The sequence below is a fragment of the Microplitis demolitor genome, chromosome 5 (genome assembly GCF_026212275.2).
Source record: "Microplitis demolitor isolate Queensland-Clemson2020A chromosome 5, iyMicDemo2.1a, whole genome shotgun sequence".
NCBI lineage: Eukaryota > Metazoa > Arthropoda > Insecta > Hymenoptera > Braconidae > Microplitis > Microplitis demolitor.
The window spans coordinates 2179796-2190651 of NC_068549.1; the positions used below are offsets into that span (position 1 = coordinate 2179796).

The following is a 10856-nucleotide window of genomic DNA, read 5'->3' on the forward strand; positions in this document are numbered from 1 at the left end:
CCCCGCCAAGGTTTGTACAAACACTCACGTGTTTTTTTTTTATTTTTTAAATATTTTTAATAATATTCAGCCGCCATTTTATTTTGACTTAGGATTTATAAATTTTCTCCAGTTTCTAATAATTTATTTTTAAAATACTAAAATTTTCAAATAGATATAATTTTAAAAAATCTATTAATAATTCATGATAATTACGAATTACTTAAAAATATCCAGAACAATATCTAAAAAAATCAGACATCCATGGGTAATTTTCTTTACTCAAAAAAGTTTTATTATCAATAAATATAGAAACAGAAAAATGTACTGATAAAAAATATTATTTAAATTAATTAATTTGAATATTATTTTGTCAATGTCATCAATGTCATTGCCGCGAGATTTTCTTCAACGCGCACCAGCTCTGCTTTGCTGCTGGCCAATTTTTCGGCATTAGATTTTTGTACATCAACCGGTACCTTGGTGTTGTAGTCATCAGCAGCCATAGCCGTCGTGAGCTTTTCTACTGTCGACTTCAACTGCGCATACTTCTTGTCTAGTTTTTTGAACTCCACTTGTGTGACAGCGACTTCACCCATCTTCATATGCACGTCGAGTTTATCAGTCACCGGGATGACCGTGCAATTGGGGGCAGGTGGACCCGCCAAAATTTTCGAGTAACTCAGAGTTTCAATAAATTGTTTGTAAGCTTCCAGTTGACTCAATACATCAGCATCCTCGCTCACAAGATAAACTTCCGATTTGGTCTTGTTGGGAATGTTGAGCTCCACTCTCTCTGATCTTATCGCCTTAATTACTTTCTGCGCGAAATCGACTTCTTTTTCCAATCCTTCGTTTTTCCATGGACACTAGAGCAAAATTAAATAATTAATTGAATTATAAAATTATTTTTGCAATTTAAAAAATTTTAGAAAATATTTTTACCTCAATTGTAGTTGGGTATGGACTGACACATACACTAGGATATTTTATTTCAGTACTCGGTAATCGTTGATACAATTCCTCAGTAATGAAAGGCATGAATGGACTCAATAATCTCAATCCAGCATCTACTGTCTTCAACAATACACGTTTTGCTGCTAGTATTTGCTCAGCTGTTCCATTTTGAAATACTGGTTTCAAAGATTCCTGTAATTAATTATTAACTACATCAATAGTAAATATCTTCATTGTCATCGATAAAAAAAATGACTAAATAATTTTTCGGATGGAATAATTTTCAAAATCAATTTTTTAATTGACCTTTTAATTTATCCTCTAGTTCTAGTTTAATAAATCAATGGCGCGAAAATATTTAAATTAAAAAAATAAATTTTTTTATGATCCTGAAGTTAGCGGACAATTAGCAATTAAAAAATTTTTTCTTCGACAATTTAATTAAAAAAAAAAAAAAAAAAAAAAAAATGAAAAAATGCACATGTAGAAAATTAAAAAAACTATAAGTGCAACTTTTTGAAATTTTTTTTTTTAATTTATCATTTTTTAAAAAATACCAAAAATTATTAGTCAGTATGATTTTTTTGTTGACAGTTTGTAATTTTTTCCAATAAAAAAAAAATGAATTATTTTAAAAATTGTAGTATTTTTGCGCCATTGGAATATTTAGCAAGAGTTAGAATGCACTTTTTATAAATAGTTAAATTTAAAACGACTTAAAAAAAAAATTAGTCTTTTATATCATAAATTTTTTACTATCAAAAGTTAAAACTAAATATAGAATTTATAATTACCAAATAAACGTCGCACAGATCATAGAGCCATAAATTATAACAAGCAGTGGTAGCTCCATTGAAATCATACTGCCCAAGTCCTTCGTCACATATTTTAGCAGCGTGACTCACTCTTGAGAGCATCCACATATCAATATTTGACTCATTTCCAGTCATCTTCATAAACTAAAAAATTAATTAATAAATTATCTGATTCAACTCTGTGTGCTTATTCTAATAATTTACTAATTATATCAACAAACAAATAAAAAAATGTTGCTACAGGGTTAAATTCTAGGGAATCAAATAATAAAGGGATAGAAACTAAAAAAAGGTAAAGGGAAAAACTCGATACGCGCACCTGGAATCCGGTCAAAGAACTCGAGGATCTAGATGTACATCTCGACAATACATCCGCGTGATCGGTACGAAAGTTATACTGTTCCGCGGTGCTGTAACTCATAATATGTCTATACCATCTTTTTAAATGCACCAATTTCTCTAAATCAATTTTATCATTACTATTATTATTATTATTATTACTAATTATTCTTGATATTTTAACGTCCGCTTGCGAAGGCGTGTAGCCATCCAAGTATGGGTACTCAGCCAGATAATTATCAACAGCTTCTTGAATACAATTTTCATTCAATAATTTTTTATACCAGTCGTCACCAAAATCATCTATTTTCTATCATAACAATCTTATTACTTATCAATTATTATATATATTACTAATGAATAATTTAAAAAATATTTATCAATTAAACTTTCAGTTCTTCCCCCGATCAATGAATTTTTGAGTCGGTAAAAAGTTTAATTAATAAATTTAGTGAACAAAAAAAATAAATTACCTCATTTTTTAAATTAGATTCAAACCCACTCAAGTACATGAGAGCAAATTTAGTGGCATTCCATATTTTATTACAGAAAAATCTGTAACCCTGGACACGCAGAATATCCAAATTAATGTCACGACCTTGAGAAGTGTAGGCGCAGAGCGCGAATCTCAGCGCATCTGTACCACACTCAGGAATACCCTGAGGATAATCACTTTTCTGACCTTCTATAGCTCGTTTGAGCTCACGCGGGTCCAAGTTTGACTCAGCTAATTGACGATGAAGATCTTCCAATGAAATTCCATTGATGACATCCATTGGGTCAATGACATTACCCAGTGACTTGCTCATTTTCCTGCCGTGAGCGTCTCTTACCATTGCGTGCAAATAAACTTCTCTGAACGGCACCTGGCCCATGAGTTTCCTTCCAAAGAAAACCATTCTCGCGACCCAAAAGAACAAAATATCATGACCAGTTTCCAGCAAACTTCCGGGGTAAAATGCTTCCAGCTCGGGAGTTTTTTCTGGCCATCCGAATACCGAGAAAGGAAATAAAGCTGATGAGAACCAGGTATCCAAGACATCTGGATCTTGCTTGAGAATTATTTTACTGGCATCAACGCCAAATTTATCAGCAGCTTTTTGTCTAGCTTCCTCTTCATTCCGCCCACTGACCCAGAGATCATCATCACTGGTGACGTTATTTGGTTTAAAATCATCTGTGAATGTAACAAAGTATGCAGGAATTCTGTGTCCCCACCACAGTTGTCTTGAAATGCACCAGTCGCGTATGCCCTCCATCCAGTGGTTCCAAGTCTTTTTATGCTGCTCTGGAATTATTTTAATCTCGCCGTTCTTAACAACTTCAATAGCATCACGTGCCATTTCATCACACTTGATGTACCACTGCGGCTTTATCATCGGCTCGACAATATCTTTAGACCTACTGCATATAGGCACCACCATTGTATGGTCTTTTACATCCACCAAAAGACCTAGAGTTTTCAGTTCTTCGAGCATAGCTTTACGTGCATCAAAACGTTTCATTCCATTAAATTTCCCGCCATTGATTATATTCCCTTCGTCATCAAATATCGTGACGAATGGCAAGTTATGTCTCTTACCAACTTCATAGTCATTGTGATCATGCGTCGGTGTTATTTTTACAGCACCGGTACCAAACTCCATGTCCACGAATTCATCGGCAACTATCGGAATCGAGCGATCGCAAAATGGATGCTGGACACTCTTGCCAATCAAATGAGAGTAGCGTTTATCACTTGGATGAACAGCTACCGCAGTATCACCGAGCATAGTTTCGATACGAGTCGTGGCGACGATGATTCGCTCCTCGCTGTCGGCAACTTGGTATGCAAAGTGAACCAGGACTCCAAACTCAACTTTGTCTTCGTATCCGGGAATAGACAGCAGTGTTCTGCCAGTTAACTCAGTTTTTTCTACCTCTATGTCCGATATCGCGCTCTTGAGAGTGCATGACCAGTTGACCAGACGGTTACTGCGGTAGATAAGTTTTTCATCATGTAAGCGAACGAATGCTTCGGTGACAGCGCGACAGAGCTTTGGATCCATGGTAAAACAAGCGCGGTCCCAGTCCATAGAGCCTCCGAGTTTTTTCATCTGCTCGTATATCCGGTTCCCTTTTTCGTTCTTCCATTCCCATATTTTTTCAACAAATTTTTCACGGCCTAAATCGTGGCGGGTTTTTTTTTCCTCCCGCCAGAGCTTCTTCTCTACTACGACCTGGGTTGCGATTCCTGCGTGGTCACATCCTGGATTCCAAAGAGTTGTGCGGCCTTTCATACGATTCCTTGAATAAATAATTAATCATCACTTAAATTTCATAGATTTAGTGACAAGAAGTTTAATAATTACCATCGAGTGATAGCATCTTCAACGGCAGTGGTCAAAGCATGACCTAAATGTAAACTTCCAGTGACATTTGGGGGTGGAATCACCATGACAAATTTACCAAATTTGTTGTACTCAGATATTGGTGTTCTAGGGTTTGAAAAACGGTACTCGGGTTTAAAAAATCCTTGTTTTTCCCACCAGGGATACCAAGCAGCTTCGACGAATCGCGGACTGTAGGCGTCTGGCATGGGAATTGTTACGTCTTTTTTCTCACCTTCTGGTGTATCTGACGTGTACACTGCGGCCTGTTTTGGTTCCTTTTTCTTTTCATTTTTCTGCAAATACATTTTTTTAATTTTTTTTTTTTTCAATTAATTCATTATCCCCAGGTCTTTCAAAAGTTGAATTATTTGTAGTAAAAAAATTTAATTGATAACAATTAGATTAATTACAATTACGTGATATAAATTTAAAAAATTAAAATTTAATTCATTTTAAATAAATTTTTGTAATGAAATATTTTTAGTAAAAATAATTATGCATTTCATTTAAAATTTATGAATTTATGAAAATCAAATATATTTGATTAAATAATTAAATAAATTACCACGTGGTTAAAAAAATTCATATATAAATAAAAAAAATTCCATATGGAATGTATACAAACTTATATGTCAAGATCAACTTCAAATCCCAAGGATAAAAATAAAATAAATACCTCGGATTTTTCTTTATTTTTTGAAGTTGCTGATACGGTTTCTTTTTTGTCCTGTTTCTGTTTGAATTTTTCTAATTTCGCTAATTTTTTTGCTTCCTTCTCTAACTGTTTTGCTGTCTTTGGTGGAGCCTCGCCACTTGCGAGTTCACCTGAATTTTCTACCATCCTTTTCTTATTTTTTAGCTCAAATCTGTAAACGATGATATCTTTAATTATAATTTATAATATTTATTACCGGTACTTTTGATTAGAGTAGATATTGTAAATTACTGATAAGTTCTAACCAAAAAAAGATGACGCAAACATGTAAAGTAAATACGTCAATGTATATATATACCAAAGATGAACGCAGCTGAACGTGAGGTGTAGCTGTTGATAATGTAGAGATAGTTATTATTATCTATTGATGTTAACCCTCACAGCCAATGGAAAAAAAATATCAATATGCAATGTCATTGTACCATTACCATTCGGAATGATTTTCTCTGATCTTTTAAATGTAAAATAAGCACATTTCCAAAAATTTTTCTAGCAACTGTAGAGTAGTAAAAAGGGTTATTGAGTTTTCGATTTTTTCGTCCAATGAAAAAAAGATTATCGTCGGCATCGACCACGTAAAAATTACAAGTAACATGATTTTTAACGTCTTTTTCATTAACAGCGTCGAATGCGAAACTATCCCTACCCGAATATTATCGCTATTTCCCCACAAGGTTTAGAAAACCACTGTTGTAATTCTACATACCACTTGGTAACATTACCTTCACACTCTGTTGAAAACTCATAAATCAAAGGAGTCTTCGATTTTGGTGGTTGTACCGCATGGTCAACATTTGGTATAACCCAAGTTTCGAAAGTTTTACGAACGTTGTATTTTATCTTCTTCAGAGGCATTATAACTTTATAAATTAGCATGAATTTTTATTGCACTATACACACTTTAAATGATCTATAAATCAATAATATGGTAGCAACATCGAGGTCACAAGAGCTTGGTTACTTGACGATTTCTGATTCGAACCCAGACTGCGGTATTTTTCTTCTTTTTTTTTTAAATTCAATTTTTAAAGGGAAAATTCTCGAAATTATCATACGATTATTTTTTAATGAATTTAAAAAATAATTATTTTAAAACAATTAGATCGATTTATTAAAGTGATTGTATAACATTTCATACATTTTATTATTTATTATTTATTTTCGACAATTATTGTAATTATAATAATAATAATAATATTAATAATAATAATAATAATAATAATAATTAGTGTAGTATGTAGTGTGTAGTGTAAATATTTTATTTAGTGTCATGAGTGTAGTTGTGACATTAGATAATAAAATATTATCGCAGACATGATACAGTGATTAATAATAATAATTTTATTAATTAATAATTATTTATAATAGTCAATAAATAAACAGGTTTAATAAAATTTAATTATCATTTTCTGACGTCCATAACTTGATTGTTTGACATCTTCCGGTTAAATTTTGCTCCAAAATGATAAAAAATAAAAAGTGATGATTTTCGCTCTCTTGTTTTTTATTTTTCTTATTAATATCCAGCCAATTCGGCAAATGTCGAGTCCATTTCGTCGGCCAATGACTTGTATCTGTCCTTGTTGATTCCAAGTTCGTCTGAAAAATTAATTCGATTATTAGTGACAAATTTTTTTATAAAAAACAAATAAAACTGAACCCAATAAAACAAAAGTGCGAATCCAACGCACTAAAATTGAATACATATTCAATTAACATTTAGGATAAAATAATAAAGGCGAGGTTTTAAATTATGAAAATAAAAAAATTCAAATTCAAAGTTTTTAAACAGTAAATAAAAACTTTTGAATCAATTGACAATTCTTCTGTTTTTTTTTTTTTTTTTTTTTTTTTCAAATGTTTTGTAAAGTTAAAAAATTTTCTTTAAAACCAGCTCTCGGGTTTTTAGAAAATTTGAAAACTTTCTATAACATTAAAAATTTTATTTAAAACACATTTATAAAATTATATACAAAATAAATTAAACTGCAAACAGGTTCACCTAAAATTTGTTAGTCAAAATAATTAATCAAGTATCATTTTTAAATTATTTTTAAACGGGTTCTTCAATTAATTGTTCCTCTTACTGAAGTATTTTTTAAACAATAAAAATATCAAAGGGATAATTTTAGTTTTTTTCCATCATGAGAAAAAAAACTAACAGATATACCTGAAATTACATTTTTGACGCGAAGCTCAAGCCTTTTCTGCGTTAGTGTAAAATAGTTTGTGTGAAATTTAAAAAATATTTAATTATCAACTAATAACTTTTTTCCAATGCACACCGGAAATAAATTTTATTTAAATGAATATTAATTTAAAAGATAATGATTTATCGAAAGCTAGAAATAATAAATAACTATAAAGCTTGTTAAGTATTTGAAATGTATGTGCTTGTAAATGTTTTAGTAGGCAGTAAGCTCAGCGTATGTAGAATCCAAATCATCAACAATAGCTTTGTGCTTATCCTTTTCGTGTCTCAAATCGTCTGTAATTAAAAATTTTATTTTTTCCAATTTTTAGATCATTATTTTATCAACTTGTACCTTTTTTACTTTGGTCAAAAATTTTTATTAATATTTTTAAATTATAATTCCAAAAAAAAAAAAAAAATTACCTTCGAGCCTGTCGACTTCTTTCTGTAACTTCTTCACAGTCTTCTCAGCAAACTCAGCACGTGCTTCAGCTTCCTTTAGTTTTACAGTCAAAGTTTTAAGTTGACGTTTGAATTCTTCAACTCTTTGATTAGCCTAGAAAAATTACCCAAAAATTTCATTAATTAATCAGTCAATTAATTAATTTTTCAAAAGTTTACCTTTTCTTCTGAGACCTCAAGTGACTTCAAACTGTTACCGACAACTTTGAGTTCTTCTTCCAACTCCATAATTTTGCTGTACAAAAATAAATTATGTTATTAATTAATTACAGTTAATTGATTAATAAATTAACAAAAGAATAAATGCTTACGCTTCACCAGATTTTACACGATCTTCAGCAACTTCAAGTTCGTCTTCAACGAACGCCAATTTACGGGAAACTTCGTCAGATTTACCATCAGCATCTTCAGCAAGTAAACGCGCTTCCTTTAATTGGTTTGTTAATTGATCCATACGTTCTTCGTCTTGTTGTGAACGATTTTCCAATACTTTGCACATACTAGATATCAAAAAATTATTAATCATCAAAGAAAATTTAAAAAAGCCAATTAAATTTAATTAATTAATTAACTTGCCGACTAGATTCATCAGCAGCTTGAGATGCTTCTGTTAATTTAGCGGTTGCTGTATTGAGACGTTCTTCAGAACGTTCCAAATCTTCTTCAATCAATTGCACTTTTCTGTTCAAAGCCGCGACTTCAGCTTCGGCCTGTCAACATAATCAACCCGTTAATTATTCATGCAAATTAACAGCCGATGTCTCATTAAAAAAAAATCGTACATTAGTCAGGGCTTTTTCTTTTTCTTCAAGATCTTTGTTTCCCCGCTCCAAATTCTGTTTGTTTGTTGTCAAGTCGGACTCAACTTGCTGTAATTTTTTTTGCAGCTCATTGACTTCTTCCATAACTTTATCCGCACGAAGATTCGCCTCCTTGGCTTGTCCTTCACAGGTATCAGCTTTATCCTGTGCATTGTCCTTCTCAAGCTTCATCGCTTGCATCTTCTTCTTGATCGCGTCCATTTTGCCGGTTTTTTTTTCTTACTTTGTTTACGAAATTTACTAATTTGCTAAAATAAATAATTAGTATACTTATTATTTCATAATAATTTTAATTATACATATATTTGATATATCTGACATACTTTTTAGGCATTTTTATCGAGAATGATACAATAATTTAAGAAAATCTTTTCTAGATTTTTTTTTTTATTTCGAAATATTTGAAAAATTTTCATATGCATCTGTATTTTATTTAGACTCATATTTTTCACCGACTGATTTATAAAAATAATTAAAATTATTTATTTTAAATAAATTTGAGTTTCGCGGTACTCTGATTTAAAACTCCAATAAAAAATTTTATTCAGAATAAATAGGATCCAAATTTTTTTTCGATTCCCATTGAAAATTTTCTATAGAAAATCGAAATTTTTATTTCGCGCATTCTAGGAATTCATAAAATTTTCAAATTTTAAGGGAGAGACTCCAAAAAATTTAAAAAACGGAGTAGCAAGTAGACGTCAATTTGAAAAAATATTTAAAAATAACGAATTATAAAACGAAATAAATAAGCCCGCTAGTAAATAATGAATTGAATAAATAATAAATGAATTTGAAAAATATTTTTATACACATCTGAGTAACTGTAGGGCTTTGAAATAAAAATAGAAATATCGTACTGAAAATTTATAAATAACTGTCTCGATAGTGAAGTGAAAATGTTTTCTAGCTTTAGCTGGAGATACCAAGTGTAGTCAAGTGTATAAATGTGTATGATGATGAATATAATATATATATATATATACACATATATATCTACATATATATATATATATATATATATATATATATATATATATATGTAGATATATATGTGTATTAAAAGTATAAAATTTAAAATGAAAGAGGGAGTGAGACATGATGACGGTAACCCAGAAGTTCGAGCTTTACTTGGCCGCCAACGCCAGCCGACATCCGATCTAAGTGCTTATAGAAATATATTTATAGATTTCCCAAAGTTTGCGAAACATTCCACCAGCACAACCAGCCGTTTACCGTCATTGTCAATTCGACATTGTCATTAACAATCACCGTCACGTATTTTTTTCTTTTTCACGCATTCTAATGATCATTCAAAAAATAATAACAATTATTATTATTATTTATATATATTACAAAATTATAAAACTAGATATATAAATTTATGCATCATTCTCATGTAATTTTGGGAATAATGCCAAGGATTTTTAGTTCAAAGTTATTTCAGACTTAATGACTAGTATCATTTAAATGGGGGTAAAAAAATGCTATTTTATATAAAACCCTTTTTTATTGTTAATTATCTACAATTTTAATTAGCAATCAAACATATTTTTTGTTAATTATCAAGCCTCATTATTTTTGAGTACTTTACGTTAATAAACATATAAATAATTATTGATAATTCAAATTTTTGAAAGCAAAGTTAACAGATTAGTAAAATAAAACTGCCATTTTGTTAGAGTTTGTTAATATCTACTTACTTTATTAAGCAATAAGCCAAAAAATAGTTGTAAGCGTAAGCGATACTCAGCACCATTATTCAAAATAATTAAAAAGCGGTTTATCAAGAGCTGGGAACTCCACAGTTTTTAAATTTCCTACAATTTAAAAAGTAAAAAAAAATTATAAACACTCGCGCAATCACTTGATTTCTTCCCAACTCTAATAATCGAATTAAATTCAAGCTGTCAAATAGCAACACGGTCTTGTTGTTTTTTTGAAAATCATCATTATTATTACTATTATTATTATTATTATATTTGTGTTGATCTTGGGAATAAGGCACACACTTACCTACCCTCCCGAGTAGAGCGACGCGCGACGAATGTCGTTCAAAAAGCTCAAAGTTACAGCAAAGATGCTTTCAAAAAGCTTGTAGATTATTTCTGGGAGTGGGGGCACCCAAAAATGGCGAGCTGGAAGTTAAACGCAACCTTTTCCTGCGCGTAGCTTTTCTTCATCATCATCTTTGTCTTCTTC

General features: G+C 30.8%; 2 protein-coding genes across 6 annotated transcripts; both read right to left on the reverse strand.

Annotated features, from left to right (window-relative positions):
- Positions 1-248: 248 nt before the first annotated feature.
- On the reverse strand, positions 249-5512 carry LOC103569356 (valine--tRNA ligase). 3 transcript variants are annotated; one of them, XM_008546617.3, is made up of 8 exons: positions 5423-5512; positions 5139-5328; positions 4442-4755; positions 2564-4376; positions 2071-2400; positions 1731-1895; positions 925-1128; positions 249-848 (listed from the first exon to the last, which is right to left on the reverse strand). In XM_008546617.3, exons 2-8 carry the CDS (start codon positions 5301-5303, stop codon positions 345-347), a joined length of 3495 nt encoding a protein of 1164 aa, XP_008544839.1. In that variant the 5' UTR covers positions 5304-5328; positions 5423-5512; the 3' UTR covers positions 249-344. The 3 variants fall into 3 exon arrangements, with proteins under 3 accessions (XP_008544839.1, XP_008544841.1, XP_014297189.1); XM_008546619.3 differs by having other exon boundaries at positions 5409-5435; XM_014441703.2 differs by lacking the exons at positions 2071-2400; positions 5423-5512 and having other exon boundaries at positions 5139-5402.
- A 983-nt stretch (positions 5513-6495) lies between these two features.
- LOC103569357 (tropomyosin-1) lies at positions 6496-10771 on the reverse strand. Of its 3 annotated transcripts, none has more exons than XM_053739366.1 (7): positions 10675-10771; positions 8616-8902; positions 8410-8543; positions 8145-8333; positions 7993-8068; positions 7795-7927; positions 6496-6776 (listed from the first exon to the last, which is right to left on the reverse strand). In XM_053739366.1, exons 2-7 carry the CDS (start codon positions 8853-8855, stop codon positions 6694-6696), a joined length of 855 nt encoding a protein of 284 aa, XP_053595341.1. In that variant the 5' UTR covers positions 8856-8902; positions 10675-10771; the 3' UTR covers positions 6496-6693. The 3 variants fall into 3 exon arrangements, with proteins under 3 accessions (XP_053595341.1, XP_008544842.1, XP_008544843.1); XM_008546620.2 differs by having other exon boundaries at positions 10671-10769; XM_008546621.3 differs by lacking the exon at positions 6496-6776 and adding an exon at positions 7391-7665 and having other exon boundaries at positions 10671-10770.
- Between the last annotated feature and the right edge of the window lie 85 nt (positions 10772-10856).

Excerpts from the sequence above, each read along its gene's own strand:
- LOC103569357 (XM_053739366.1), bottom strand. The coding sequence starts at position 8,855 with ATGGACGCGATCAAGAAGAAGATGCAAGCGATGAAGCTTGAGAAGGAC. Across the intron at positions 8,334-8,409 it reads GCTGCTGATGAATCTAGTCG|TATGTGCAAAGTATTGGAAA; the intron begins GCAAGTTAATTA and ends TTTGATATCTAG. Across the intron at positions 7,928-7,992 it reads TTGAGGTCTCAGAAGAAAAG|GCTAATCAAAGAGTTGAAGA; the intron begins GTAAACTTTTGA and ends TAATTTTTCTAG.
- LOC103569356 (XM_008546617.3), bottom strand. The coding sequence starts at position 5,303 with ATGGTAGAAAATTCAGGTGAACTCGCAAGTGGCGAGGCTCCACCAAAG. Across the intron at positions 4,756-5,138 it reads AAAATAAAGAAAAATCCGAG|AAAAATGAAAAGAAAAAGGA; the intron begins GTATTTATTTTA and ends ATGTATTTGCAG. Across the intron at positions 849-924 it reads CATACCCAACTACAATTGAG|TGTCCATGGAAAAACGAAGG; the intron begins GTAAAAATATTT and ends ATTTTGCTCTAG.